The sequence below is a fragment of the Erinaceus europaeus genome, chromosome 15 (genome assembly GCF_950295315.1).
Source record: "Erinaceus europaeus chromosome 15, mEriEur2.1, whole genome shotgun sequence".
In the NCBI taxonomy this organism is placed as follows: Eukaryota; Metazoa; Chordata; class Mammalia; order Eulipotyphla; family Erinaceidae; genus Erinaceus; species Erinaceus europaeus.
Window position 1 is genome coordinate 1,711,402 of NC_080176.1, and position 15,134 is coordinate 1,726,535.

Consider the following 15,134-nt stretch of genomic DNA (forward strand, 5'->3'; position numbering starts at 1 on the left):
ACCAGCCCCCCACTCCCAGCCCCACCCAACACCCGTCTGTCTCTCATCCTGAGTTAAGGTCCCTGGATATTCAGACTTGGTCTCCTGCCACTGAGGCAGCCAGATGATACCACAGGGCAGCCCTCACCCCAGCTACCAAAGGCTTTACTATTTTATTGTTTTTTTATTATCTGTATTTACTTACTGGGTAGAGATAGCCAGAAGTCAAGAGGGAAGGGGCAGAAAGAGAGGAAGAGAGACAAAGAGACATCTGCAGACTTGCTTTACCACTTGCAAAACTTTCCCCCTGCAGGTGGGATCAAGGCTCCAACCCAGGTCCCTGTTGAGCGCTGTGACATGTGCGCTCAACCAGGTGCGCCACCACCCAGCCTGCTTTCTCTCTACCGAAATGAACAAGTTGACGCAGAACCAGTGAAACTTGGGGTGCACAGGGCTCCAACTCTGGGGGGGAAGTGTGTGTGTGTGTAAAAATGAATTTATTCAAATTAAGTCACAATCACCAACGTGCAGCTGTGATGAACCAGCTGTGCAAATCAAATCCTGTCTGTGGGCTGTGAAGTGTGTGTGTGGCCCAGCCTTGGGGAGCAGGGTCTGGAGGAAGCAAGCTCTAGAGAGAGGTGGGGTCTGAGAGGGAGTGAGCTCTAGAGACAGGAGGGGTCTGGAGGGAGTGAGCTCTAGAGACAGGAGGGGTCTGGAGGGAGTGAGCTCTAGAGACAGGAGGGGTCTGGAGGGAGTGAGCTCTAGAGACAGGAGGGGTCTGGAGGGAGTGAGCTCTAGAGACAGGAGGGGTCTGGAGGGAGTGAGCTCTAGAGACAGGAGGGGTCTGGAGGGAGTGAGCTCTAGAGACAGGAGGGGTCTGGAGGGAGTGAGCTCTAGAGACAGGAGGGGTCTGGAGGGAGTGAGCTCTAGAGACAGGAGGGGTCTGGAGGAAGGGAGCTCTAGAGAGAGGAGGGGTCTGGAGGGAGTGAGCTCTAGAGAGAGGAGGGGTCTGGAGCGAGTGAGCTCTAGAGACAGGAGGGGTCTGGAGGAAGGGAGCTCTAGAGACAGGAGGGGTCTGGAGGAAGGGAGCTCTAGTGACAGGAGGGGTCTGGAGGAAGGGAGCTCTAGAGACAGGAGGGGTCTGGAGGAAGGGAGCTCTAGAGAGAGGAGGGGTCTGGAGGGAGTGAGCTCTAGAGAGAGGAGGGGTCTGGAGCGAGTGAGCTCTAGAGACAGGAGGGGTCTGGAGGAAGGGAGCTCTAGAGACAGGAGGGGTCTGGAGGAAGGGAGCTCTAGTGACAGGAGGGGTCTGGAGGAAGGGAGCTCTAGAGACAGGAGGGGTCTGGAGGAAGGGAGCTCTAGAGACAGGAGGGGTCTGGAGGGAGTGAGCTCTAGAGAGAGGAGGGGTCTGGAGGGAGTGAGCTCTAGAGAGAGGAGGGGTCTGGAGGGAGTGAGCTCTAGAGACAGGAGGGGTCTGGAGGGAGTGAGCTCTAGAGACAGGAGGGTTCTGGAGGGAGTGAGCTCTAGAGACATGAGGGGTATGGAGGGAGTGAACTCTAGAGAGAGGAGGGGTCTGGAGGAAGGGAGCTCTAGAGAGAGGAGGGGTCTGGAGGGAGTGAGCTCTAGAGACAGGAGGGGTCTGGAGGAAGGGAGCTCTAGAGAGAGGAGGGGTCTGGAGGGAGTGAGCTCTAGAGAGAGGAGGGGTCTGGAGGGAGTGAGCTCTAGAGAGAGGAGGGGTCTGGAGGAAGGGAGCTCTAGAGAGAGGAGGGGTCTGGAGGAAGGGAGCTCTAGAGAGAGGAGGGGTCTGGAGGAAGGGAGCTCTAGAGAGAGGAGGGGTCTGGAGGAAGGGAGCTCTAGAGAGAGGAGGGGTCTGGAGGAAGGGAGCTCTAGAGAGAGGAGGGGTCTGGAGGGAGTGAGCTCTAGAGAGAGGAGGGGTCTGGAGGGAGTGAGCTCTAGAGAGAGGAGGTGTCTGGAGGAAGGGAGCTCTAGAGAGAGGAGGGTTCTGGAGGAAGGGAGCTCTAGAGAGAGGAGGGGTCTGGAGCGAGTGAGCTCTAGAGAGAGGAGGGGTCTGGAGGGAGTGAGCTCTAGAGACAGGAGGGGTCTGGAGGAAGGGAGCTCTAGAGAGAGGAGGGGTCTGGAGGGAGTGAGCTCTAGAGAGAGGAGGGGTCTGGAGGGAGTGAGCTCTAGAGAGAGGAGGGGTCTGGAGGAAGGGAGCTCTAGAGAGAGGAGGGGTCTGGAGGAAGGGAGCTCTAGAGAGAGGAGGGGTCTGGAGGGAGTGAGCTCTAGAGAGAGGAGGTGTCTGGAGTGAGTGAGCTCTAGAGAGAGGAGGGGTATGGAGGGAGTGAGCTCTAGAGACAGGTGGGGTCTGTAAGAAGGGAGCTCTAGAGACAGGAGGGGTCTGGAGGGAGTGAGCTCTAGAGACAGGAGGGGTCTGGAGGAAGGGAGCTCTAGAGACAGGAGGGGTCTGGAGGGAGTGAGCTCTAGAGACAGGAGGGGTCTGGAGGAAGGGAGCTCTAGAGACAGGAGGGGTATGGAGGGAGTGAGCTCTAGAGACAGGAGGGGTATGGAGGGAGTGAGCTCTAGAGACAGGAGGGGTCTGTAGGAAGGGAGCTCTAGAGACAGGAGGGGTATGGAGGGAGTGAGCTCTAGAGACAGGTGGGGTCTGTAAGAAGGGAGCTCTAGAGACAGGAGGGGTCTGGAGGGAGTGAGCTCTAGAGACAGGAGGGGTCTGGAGGAAGGGAGCTCTAGAGAAAGGAGGGGTCTGGAGGGAGGGAGCTCTAGAGACAGGAGGGGTATGGAGGGAGTGAGCTCTAGAGAGAGGAGGGGGTCAGAGAGGGAGTGAGCTCTGGAGAGAGGTGTGGGTCCACCTACAGGGGAGTCGCTAGGCGGTGAAGCAGGTCTGCTGGTGTCTGTCTTTCTCTCCCCCTCTCTGTCTTCTCCTCCTCTCTCCATTTCTCTCTGTCCTATCCAACAAAAATAACAGCAACAGCAACAATAATAACAACAATGATAAAACAACAAGGGCAACAGAAGGAAAAAAAATAGCCTCTAAGAGCAGTGGATTCGTAGTGTAGGCACCGAGCCCCAGCAATAACCCTGGAGGCAAGAAAAAAAAAAGTAAAAACGTGGAAAAATGGCAGCCAGGAGTGACAGATTCATTGTGCCCCAGCAGTAATCCTGGAGATGAGTAAATAAATGAAACAGAAGAAAATACTCTCTTCCCCAACCCTGCCCAGTAAACTGTGTTTATTCCAAGCGCCTCCATAGTTTTGCAGCTGAGACACTGGAGGGAAATAACTCTCTGGAGCTTAATTTAGGTGAGTGAATCAACTGTGCCCAAAGAGAAACACCTTCTGTGCTTCCAGAGAGGCACCACTTCACAGAGTGGCAACGTTCCGGCAAACAGGCCCGTGGCAATAACAGACCTGAACAAACTGGAGGAGGAAAGGGCTCCACACTCAAGCTGCTAGGCTTTTGCTTAGGAAATGCCTCCTGCTGTCCTGCTGCTCATATCCACTGAGAGGGGGAGGAAGAGGGAGAAGGGAGGGGGAGAGAGAGAGAGGGAGAGAGAGAGAGAGAGAGAGAGAGGGAGAGGGAGAGGGAGAGGGAGAGAGAGAGAGGGAGAGGGAGAGAGGGGGAGGGAGAGGGAGAGAGGGAAAGGGAGAGGGAGAGAGAAAGAGGGAGAAAGAGAGAGAAAGAGGGAGAGAGAGGGAGAGAGAGAGAAAGAGGGAGAGAGAGAGAAGGAGAGAGAAAGAGGGAGAGAGAGGGAGAGAGAGGGGGAGAGAGAAGGGAGGAGAGAGAGAAAGAGGGAGAGAGAGAGAGAGGGAGAAACAGGGAGAGAGAGGGAGAGAGAAAGAGGAGGGAGAGGGAGAGGGGGGAGAGAGAGAGGGAGAGAGAGAGAAACAGGGAGAGAGAGGGAGAGAGAAACAGGGAGAGGGAGAGAGAAACAGGGAGAGAGAGGGAGAGAGGAGGGAGAGGGAGAGAAGGGGGGAGAGAGAGAGAGGGAGAGAGATGGAGAGAGGGGAGAAGAGAGGGGAGGAGAGAGAGGGAGAGAGAGAGGGAGAGAGAGAGGGGCAGAGGGAGAGAGAGAGGGAGAGGGAGAGAGGAAGAGAGAGGGAGGGAAAGAGGGAGAGAGAGAGAGGGAGAGAAAGAGAGGGAGGGAGAGAAAGAGAGGGAGGGAGAGAAAGAGGGAGAGAGAGGGGGAGAGAAGGAGAGGGAGGAAGGAAGGAAGGGGAGAGAGAGAGGAGGGAGGGAGGGAGAGAGAAAAGGAGAGAGAGAGAGGGAGAGTGAAAATACAGAGGAGAGAGAGAGAAGGAGAAAGGGAGAGAGGGGGAGAGAGAGGGAGGGAAGAGTAATGGGAGAGAGAGGGAGTGTGTGCTAGAAAGAGAGAGGGAGTAAGGAAAAACAGAGGGGAGAAGGAGAGTGAGAGAGGAGAGAGGGTGAGAAAAAAGTGAGGGAGTAAGAAAGTGAGTGAGGGAAAGAGTAAGAGAGAGGGAGAGAAAGAGAGATGGGAGACCGAGAGAGAGAAAGAAAAAGAGAGGACTGTTCGAGGACTGCTGTGAGAGACAATTCCATGTATTTTCTGCAAGAAAGGATTCCAAACACCAGCCATGAGAATACTTTTCGCCAGCTCCCCTGCTGTCACCCCAGTAGGCGGGCTCTGTTTCTGCAGCCGCTTGCCTGGCCACTGGGAGTCCGGCCCCTGCCCTCACAGCCCACAGGCCTCCTGAGCCCGCTGGGTCTCGGCAGCAGCAGCAAACTTGTGAAGGGACTGGCTCCAGGGGTACTTACATAAATGTCTGCACCATAAAATCCATCCTGGTAGACCACGCTGCAAGGGCACGCACACAAAGAGAAACATCCGGATTAGTGCATCTCCTCATGCAGACACGCCACCCCCAGCGGCGGGTGGGCGGGCGGGCGAGTGGGGTTAGTCTGGGCCGAGCTCCCCCACACAGGGCTGGGGGGGGGTCTTCACAGTGGCCAAGGAGGCCGGAGACAGCAGCAGTGTGTTTGGGGTTGGGTGTGGAGGTCTGAGGAGACAACTGGTGCCCTCACCTTTGGGCTGGGGTGCAGGAATGCAAGAGGACACCAGGGTTTCTTTTTAGTGGCCCCTGCAGGTTGGGGGAAAGGAGCCCGTGTTCCATCAAACCCCAGAGCTCCTCTCCACCAGCCTCCCACTTAGAGTCAAGGATACAGAAAATAAGGGCCAGGTGTGGCATCTTCCACATGGGTTATAGTTGCATGACTTTGGGGGGTGTGGGAAAGGGAGGTGAGACAAACCTCAGTGATTATTCAGATTATTCTATATTCTGTCTCACCATAGTATTGTACTTGGTGACTTCAGGATGAGTACAGAACAGCTTCAGTTACAGGTGTCAGCAGGAAGGTGTGTGTGTGTGTGTGTGTGTGTGTGTGTGTGTGTGTGTGTGTGTGTGTGTGTGTGTGTGTGTGTGTGTGTTGGATGAGACTCCACACCTGGGACCCCCAGGGAACCCTTTGAGGAAAACACCTGGGAGCTTGGCTCAGACAGTCGCTCTCACTGGGAGTCACAGCCAGGGACTCAGAGTCTCCCTAAGGAGAACACAACTTCTCAGCTGTGACTCTGCAGTCTGAGAGGGAGCCGCGTCCTGGCTCCTGTCTGGCTGTAGGAAGCTCTCTGGAAGCCCCACTCAGCAGCCACAGTGGCCGCTGTCCCAAGCCCCATGAGACAGGTGCAGTTACGACAGCAGTTACAGGACCTTGTAGAACAGCAGTGGTAGAAACGGCCCCACTCTGCGAAGGGCAGCTGGTCAGCCTGCACTGCCCCTCGAGGAAGACGGGTCCTGACATGGGAGCAGCCTGGAATGTTCCAGCTGTGCCCAGGGACTGTGAGCTCAGCCTGACAGGGACTCAGGTCACACAGGCTCCCGTGCTGGATGTGAACAGACGTGGGCCTGGGGCAGGTGGATGGGGCGACAGTTAATGGTGTTTAACTTTCCCCATATTTGGGAGCTACTCCACCTTGATCTAGCTTTCTAGTCCTATCCTCAACTCTGACACCATCACCCCAGACAATACTTTTAGGCCGCCTGAAATGTTAACTGTCGGGCTCAGGTAAAAATTAGTAAATTCATGGAATATACCAGAAATAGACTTCCTAACTTCTAACATAAAGATTTCAAATTTCCTCTGTTCTATTCTTACCTTTGGGTTCCTGTTCATTAGTTTGTCCTATTTCCATCTGACTGCCTTTCAGCCACCAAGCTGCAGATGCCACCATGACTCCATTCTGACCTCCCTGGACAGACGCCCTCACCCGTGTGTCCTGGAGCCTCCCCTCCCCAGAGCCCTGCCCCACTAGGGACAGACAGACACAGGCTGGGGGTGTGGGTCCACCTGCCAACACCCATGTCCGGTAGAGAAGCAATGACAGAAGCCAGAACTCCCACCTCTGCTCCCCATAAAGAATTGTGGTCCAGACTCCCAGAGGGATAAAGAACAGGGAAGCTTCCAATGGAGGGGATGGGATAGGCACTCTGGTGGTGGGAGCTGTGTGGAATAGTACCCCTGTTATCCCACAATCTTGTCCATCATTATTAAATCACTAATAAAACAATAAGTAAAGACAGCAGCTAGGGAGGCAGGGGCCCTTGTCTAGGAGTCCACCAGGGACAGTCTGGGGGAGGGCGTGCCCTGCACGTACTGGAGGCTGGACTAGGCATCCCGTCTTGGGGGGTTCTGTGCAGCCGGGCGGAGGAAGCCACACGGCTTGTCATTTACTCTGTGCGCACACTGTGTTTTTGCACGAATATAATACAAAAACACCTCATTTTCCTAGAGAGGTAATAACCATGCTTAAACAGCTGCAGGAATGCCAGCAAGGCTGACTGCACTGCAGCAAATTAGTTTGCCTGCAAAGGAAGGGGGCTGGGAGAGAGTCCTGGGCACCTGCACCATGTATGCACCAACATACTCCGAAGGAAAATATTTCCTTTTAATTAGATTATTGAAAGTATCTGTGACATTAAACTCTCTGCCCTCCTCTTCCTCCAAATGTAAGAGCCCCTGATTTAGGGCTTGGTTTTACAAATGAACTCAATTAAGTGGTGTGTGTGTGTGTGTGTGTGTGTGTGTGTGTGTGTGTGTGTTTAAGGTAGGAGATCACATTGTAAACTGGCCTGAGAATTAGAATAAGAATTCAGATGCTAGAAGAATAAAAGATATCAAGAAGGTGGAATGGGGAGACAGCATCATGGTTCTGCAAAAGGTTTTTCATGCCCGAGGTTTAGAGGTCTCAGGTTCAATGCCCAGCACCACCATGAGCCAGAGCTGAGCAGGGCTCTGGCCTTTCAGTGTGTGTTTCTGCATTTCTCTCTCATTAAAATAAAAAATTAAAAAATTAAAAATATTTGGGGCTGGATGGTGGTGCACCTGGTTGAGCACATGTGTTATCATGGACCCGGGTACAAGCCTCTTCTCCCCACATGCAGGGGTAAAGCTTTTCGAGTGGTGAAGCAGGGCTGCAGTTCTCTCTCTCTCTCTCTCTCTCTCTCTCTCTCTCTCTCTCCCTCTCTCTCCCTCTCTCTCCTTCTCTCCCTCTCTCCCTCTCTCCCCATCTCCCCCTCTCCCTCTCTCTCTGTCTTCTTGATTTCTGGCTGTCTCTATCCAACAAATAAAGATAATAAAAAATATTTTAAGATTTGGCAAAAAGAGGGGCCAGCTGGTAGCTCAGTGGGTTAAGTGCACATGGTGCAAAGTTCTAGGACCAGCGCAAGGATCCTGGTTCGAGCCCCTGGCTCCCCAACTGCTGGGGGGAGTCGCTTCACAGGTGGTGAAGCAGGTCTGCAAGTGTCTGTCTTTCTCTCCTCCTCTCTGTCTCCCCTCCTCTCTCCATTTCTCTCTGTCCTATCAAACAATGACAACATCAATAACAATTATAACCACAACAATGATAAAAAAGGGGAGGCAACAAAAAGGGAAAAAAATGGCCTCCAGGAGTAGTGGATTCATAGTGCAGGCACTGAGCCCCAGCAATAACCCTGGAGGCAAAAGAAAAGAAAAGAAATAGCAAAAAGAGAGATTTCTGGGAAGGATGCATTAAGTTCCAGGAGGAAGCTTCCAAAAGACGAGAGAACATATCCTGAAGGTGGATAGTTAAATACCTCTTTGCTTTTACTTTTCTGAGAGATCAAAAGAGAGACCCCAGTCAGTGGTGCTGGGGCTTGACTGTGAAGTCTCTGCCATGCCAGTCCTGTACTCTGCAGTTCCTCTCTCTCTCTCTCCCTCTCTCTCTCTCCCTCCCTCTCCACCTCTGATGAAACATTTGCAAATTGAACGGAAGAGCATGGCTGACACATGACTAGAGGTACAACAAGCAGAGCCCTGAGGCTGGTGCATACGGCTTCTATCCTCGGCCCGGTCCGAGCAGAACTCCACAGGCTATGCACAGAGTGTCCAGTCTTGCGCTGACTGGCCTGGCTAGGCCCTGGCTTTCTCCCACCTAAGGGAGCACGGGACATGCCCAGGATGCGTCCCAAGGGGGTTCAGGGACGTCATACAGAGATGGGCCACAATTCTCAGCTTGAGAAAGGGCGGTGAAGCAAGACTGCAGGTGTCTCTCTGTCTCTCTCCCTCTCTGTCTCCCTTCCCTCTCAATTTCTGTCTCTATCCATCAATAAATAAAAAATATTTAAAAAAGAAGAAGCACTTTCTTCTTTATTTCTGGATCTGTAAAATGGGCTGAACAACACGGGCTGCCCCGAGGCGGTCCCAGCAAGGACCCGGACAGAACAGGGCCAGTCCTGGCAGGCTGATCGCCTGAAGCTTTTGAGGGTGGAGAGACTCAGACGCACTGCCTCCTGCCTTGCTCTGATTCTCCATTCTCAAGCCCAGAGCCCCAGCGTCAACTGGCTTGCCTCCCCTGCTCCTCCCCTCCTGAGGTGTCCAGGTGTCCCCTAGCTTCACCTCTCTCTGCCCTTCGCTTCTTCCCTTGCCCTCCTTACAGTCTTGCTTCGCAAAGACTTCCAGTGTTCCCCTAGGGGATGGGTGACCCTGAACAAAGTAATGGTGGTGGCAGTGGGGGGGTGAAGGTGCACATTCCCATCAGCATGACAGAGAGATGATCTAGACTGACTGATAAGTGACTGGTAAGTCTCTGAGCTGTGAAGAAAACCCCCTTTCAGCCTTTCCCACAGAGCCCTGAATAGAAAGCACCCTCTCTGTTCAGGACCTGTCCCAGAGCTGACTTTTTTTCTTCAGGACTGGGCTAGTCGTCTTTGGGGCAGTGAGTCTCTGTGTGTGTGTGTGTGTGTGTGTGTGTGTGTGTGTGTGTGTGTGTGTGTGTGTATGTGTGTGTGTGTGTGTGTGTCCCCATCCCTGGAATTACAACGACCATAGCAGCACTGTCCAGATTCTACCAAATTGATGTCACACCATGACGCAACCACTAGGCTTTCTCCAGACCTTCCCAAACTCCCCCGGGGTGACATTCCTCTGGCCAGGAACACTGAGCTCCCTCTCTTCTTCACTGCTTGGGGGAGAGGGGCATTTTAGAGAATTCTGATGAGGAAGGCAGGACAGCAGGACAAGTTTGCAAGCCACCAGCCCAGCATCCTTTCTGCCGCTTGCTTAGCACCCATCGGTCACTCCCCATGTCACCCCCCACCCCACCAGGGCCCCAAGCCCATGCAGAGAAGTTCCCCCTGGCAGTGGGAGCTGGGGAGTCGGTCAGGCCCCGGGCCCTGCCCGCCCATGAGAGGCAAAGGGAGCTTGGGAAAGCCCAGTGGGAATAAAGCCTTCATCACAAGGCCGTGAGCTTGCGGGCATGGCTCCACGCCTCATTCTCTCTTCAGACAAATCTCCACAGCCCTGGAGGCACAGGGTGGCTTGGGGGGCTGGGAGCAGGACCACCCAGAGGCTTCTAAGTTTGGGAATCTCTCTTCCCAGATTTTTTTTTTTTTTGGAGGGTGTGTGTGTGTGTGTGTGCGTGAGAGCCAACCTCCTTCATAACCAGAGGCTGGCAGCCATGGAAGGGCGGTTCCTCTGTTCCCCAGCATCTAGTCTCCAAGAGCATCTGCATGACAGCATGAGACATGTCCAGGCTTCCAGGCAGCAGCCAGGACAGGACAAACAGGACTCACGTCTCACGTCTCCATGCAAGGTGCTCACTGCAGGCGTGCGGGTGGCATGCCAGGCTCAGACAGGCACAGTGGGGCACTCACCCGCCATAGGCCGGGATCGGGGGCGGGGGCGCCGCGGCCCGGAAGGTGTTGTACACGGTGCGTCCGCGGCCGCGCAGGTGAGCCCCTCGGTAGGCGGCCGCCGCGGTGGCTGCGGGGTACGGGAAGCCGGGCACTGCGGGGAGGAAAGGCAGAGAAATGGTAGTCAGATACACACCTGCAAGGTCCCTGAACCCTTCTCCTCCAAGCCAAGAGGATGCCACAAGAGATAAGACGTTGACAACACTTAAGGGCAGGAGAAAAGGTTACTGCACATACAGTTCAAGGTGGATTGTAAGATGCGTGTACCATGGGTGAGCCATACATCATCCATCCACCCATCCATCCACCCGTCACCCATTGACCCATCTACCCACCTATCCATCCATCCATCATCCATCCATCCATCCATCCATCCACCCATCCACCCATCCACCCATCCACCCATCCACCCATCCATCCAACCACTCATCCATCCAACCACCCATCCATCATCCATCCATCCATCCATCCATCCATCCATCCATCCAACCATCCATCCATTTTTTCCAACCATCCATCCACCCATCCATCCATCCATCATCCACCCATCCATCCATCCATCATCCACCTATCCATCCATCCATCCATTCATCCATCATCCACCCATCCATCCATCCATCCAACCACCCATCCATCATCCATCCATCCATTCATCCATTTTTTCCATCCATCCATCCATCCATCCATCCATCCATCCATCCATCCATTTTTTCCATCTATCCATCCACCCACCCACCCATCTATCCATCCATTTTTCCATCCATCCATCCATCCATCCATCCATCCATCCATCCATCCATCCCTCATAAAGCTATCTTGTCTATTTTAACCACTGATCTATCAATCTATCTTTATCATTTATTCATATCTATCTTTATAATGTATCTCCCTTTGTCATCTATCTGTATCTTTCATACATCCATCTTCCTATCTAATCTGTCATCAATCTATCCACACATTCATTCATTCATGCATCAGTCTTTATCATGTATCCATTCATGCATACTCACTACCTATCACCCATCTGCCTACTTATCTATCAACTCAGCATCTCTCTCACCACACACACACACACACACACACACACACACACACACACACACACACACGCACACATGCACACACACACACTCACACACACAGACACACACACACATACACACACATGTTGTTAAAATTCCGGAAGGCTCTTGTCGGCCGGCTAGCTTCACGGGCGGGTAACAGAGACGCGGAGACAATGGCTGGGCAGGGAAGCTGTATTTCTTTATTCAGGAACAACAATTCATAAACTAAGACAAACTAATCACCAAACAGAACTCTGCTGTCTCTTTGCGGCGGCACAGACACCCTCTCTTACTCTCGAACTCAGGAACCCTCTCCCTTACTCTGGAACTCAGGAACTCTCCAACTCTGGCACTCTGGAACTCTCGTACTTGAGAGCCCTCTGAAACTCTGGCACACTGGAACTCTCTCTTACTCTGTAACCCTGGAACTCTCTCTTACTCTGTAACCCTGAAACTCTCGAACTCAGGAACCCTCTCCCTTACTCTCGAACTCAGGAACTCTCTGACTCAGGAACCACTCTTTCGGGGTTCCTTGGGGCGGGGCCAAGCAGGCCCGCGAAATTAACAGGACTCATCCAATTCTCTTGGCGGGGGAGGGCTAGAACAAACCAATGTAAAGCATACGACACACACACACACACACACACACACACACACTGTGTGAACCCAACACCCACTGTGTCTGCGCACACACTGTGCAGATGGCCAGAGTGCTTCAGCGCAGACGGACTGGGCTCCAGAGTGTGAGCTGTCTACCGCGGCACTTCCACGCCCCACGTCTACTTATCCTCCCCTAAGCACACGCTGCTTGTGAGCACTCTGAGCTCAAACTAGGTCCTCCCGCAGACAGGTGCGTGCCCCGCAGGTGTGCCAAGGGAGCCTCATGCTCCAGCTCAGGAACGGCTTCCCAAGTCCCGTTTCTGAAGCTGTTTAAGCAAACGGCGTGAGGCAGTCAGAGCGGCCCAGTGCCCACTCTGGGCAGCCCCCAGCGCGGGCAGCCTTCTCTGGAGAGAAGTCTTGGGAGGAACTTTGCCTGCTGCAGGCACCCAGGTGCCTCCTGCTGCTCCCTGCCCATCCTTAGCCAGTGTGCAGACCTCTCCTCCCACCATACGGGACCCCGACCAGCGACGCGACTCTTCAGGGACCGTAGACGGGGGTGCTTTGTGGGGGACATCTGTGCACATCAGGAAAAGCTTGGAGGTCCTTCAGTAAGGAAGATCTGGAGGCACTGCTGCCCTGGGCACTGGGGCAAAGAAAAGATGGGCCATCTCTCTCTCTCTCTCTCTCTGTTTTTTGATACACACACACACACACACACACACACACACACACACACACTGCCTCCAGGGTTATTACAGGGGCTCAGTGCCTGCACCACATTTCCACTGCTCCTGGAGGCTATTTTCCCCTTTCGTTGCCCTTGTTTTTGTTTTATCATTGTTGTGATTATTATTGTTGTTACTGATGTCATTGTTGTTGGACAGGACAGAGAGAACTAGAGAGAGGAGGGGAAGACAGAGAGGGGGAGAGAAAGATACCTGCAGACCTGCTTCACTGCTTGTGAAGTGACTCCCCCTGTAGGTGGGGAGCCGGGGGTTTGAACTGGGATCCGTACGCCGGTCCTTGCACTTGGCAAAATGTGCGCTTAACCCGCTGTGCTACTGCCCACACCCCTGGGCCATCTCTTAAGTTCTCCCTGCTGTTTGTGTGCAAGCTCTTTGAGGCCTCCCCGGGCCCCCACGGGTCTATGCAACCTCCCTCAGTCAGCAGCAGCCCCCTGACTTTGCCCTCAGCTGGCCCCAGTGTGGACCATGAATGGACGCATGGCCAGTGCCAGGGTGAGCGTCTGACTCCACAGACACAACCAGGCAGCCCTGGAAACCAGACCTCTGCCAGCTGACTTCACTAGAGCCCCCAAGCTTTCCAGAGAGAAGGAGTGAGCTCAGAGGCGCAGTAAACTATGGGGATGGGGCCCCTGGGGTGCAGCCACCCCATGGCATCTGTCCTGGGAGTCAATGGCAAGGTGTGAGATGAACACAGAGGCTGGAGAAGCCTGACAGCAAAGGTCAATCCTCTAACTCAGATTAACTAGGATTGATACCTGGGCTTGACTTGCTAGGAAGCCTGTATCATGCAGGACACCTGGCAGAGGGCTGCACTTGGAGGGAAGGTTTTGGGGGCTGGGAGATGGCTCACTTGGTAGAGTGCATGGCTTGGTGTGAGAGACCCTAGACTACATGAGAAGGCATGCCATGCACAGCACCCAGGGAGCCCATGGAGGGTGGGCAGGGCTGTGGGGTCTCTCCTCTCTCAGCACCATGGACAGCAACCAGGGAGCCCATGGAGGGTGGGCAGGGCTGTGGGGTCTCTCCTCTGTCAGCACCATGCACAGCACCCAGGGAGCCCATGGAGGGTGGGCAGGGCTGTGGGGTCTCTCCTCTCTCAGCACCCTGCACAGCACCCAGGGAGCCCCATGGAGGGTGGGCAGGGCTGTGGGGTCTCTCCTCTCTCAGCACCAGGCACAGCACCCAGGGAGCCCATGGAGGGTGGGCAGGGCTGTGGGGTCTCTCCTCTCTCAGCACCAGGCACAGCACCCAGGGAGCCCATGGAGGGTGGGCAGGGCTGTGGGGTCTCTCCTCTCTCAGCACCAGGCACAGCACCCAGGGAGCCCATGGAGGGTGGGCAGGGCTGTGGGGTCTCTCCTCTCTCAGCACCCTGCACAGCACCCAGGGAGCCCATGGAGGGTGGGCAGGGCTGTGGGGTGTCTCCTCTCTCAGCACCAGGCACAGCACCCAGGGAGCCCATGGAGGGTGGGCAGGGCTGTGGGGTCTCTCCTCTCTCAGCACCCTGCACAGCACCCAGGGAGCCCCATGGAGGGTGGGCAGGGCTGTGGGGTGTCTCCTCTCTCAGCACCCTGCACAGCACCCAGGGAGCCCATGGAGGGTGGACAGGGCTGTGGGGTCTCTCCTGTCTTTCTGATTCTCCATCCCTCTCTAAATCAGACATGGAAACATTGGGGCATTGCAGGGAGGTGGGGACAGTTTGGGCCAAGAGCATTTAGATTCACTTTTATGGCTTCCCTGTGTCCAGACATGAAGCCTTTTATTATTATTTTCTTGTTTTGTTTATTTCCTTTTGTTCAGGTCAAGAACAGGATACTCCCAGCCCCCTCCCATAACACACACAGGCGACAACCATGAAAGGACCCAGCATCAGGTCACCACCTTCCTAGAGCCAGGAGATGCCTTCCTGCAAGCCACCTTGTGCCTCTGAACAGACTCAATGTGCAACACTACAGAGGGCCTGTGAATGCCCACCTGCCCTGGCCTGTGCCCTTCTGCCCCCGGCCTGTCCACCCACCTCCATCTGAGGCCCCCTTTCCACCCCATGGAGAGCCCAGGGCAGGCTGTCTGTCTCCCCATGCCAGCAAGACAGTCAGTTCCTGCGCAGAGAACAAAGCAAAAGCCCCTCATCTATTCCCCAGCTTCCCTGAGAGTCTAGACTCCTGGGGAGTGAGACTTCCCCTTCCCTGTAGCCCTGTGTACCAGACTGTGGCTGGAGGGACACATCTTAGGGGAAACTACCCAGAGAGATGATCCAACTACCAAGGAAACGAGCACCCAGCGGTTTGACTCTTGCATGTTGACAAAAGAGGACAGAATCTTTCTCACTCCAGAAGAGAGTGAGTCCACATTTACAAACAAAAAGACCCTTCCCTTCCCTTCCCTTCCCTTCCCTTCCCTTCCCTTCCCTTCCCTTCCCTTCCCTTATCTTCCCTTCCCTTCCCTTCCCTTATCTTCCCTTCCCTTCCCTTCCCTTCCCTTATCTTCCCTTCCCTTCCCTTCCCTTATCT

The 15,134-nt window shown here is 54.5% G+C and overlaps 1 protein-coding gene across 23 annotated transcripts in view; it reads right to left on the reverse strand.

Annotated features, from left to right (window-relative positions):
* Positions 1-15,134, reverse strand: part of RBFOX1 (RNA binding fox-1 homolog 1) — a 1,765,566-nt gene that overhangs the window by 48,254 nt on the left and 1,702,178 nt on the right. For 18 of the 23 annotated variants that reach the window (XM_060172406.1, XM_060172410.1, XM_060172405.1 and 15 more), the window contains 2 exons: positions 10,179-10,311; positions 4,768-4,807 (listed from right to left, as the gene is read on the reverse strand). In XM_060172406.1, the coding sequence (XP_060028389.1) occupies positions 4,768-4,807; positions 10,179-10,311 (173 nt within the window). The remainder of the gene's footprint in view (positions 1-4,767; positions 4,808-10,178; positions 10,312-15,134) is intronic. The other 5 variants (XM_060172423.1, XM_007522010.3, XM_060172414.1 and 2 more) reach the window with 1 other exon arrangement.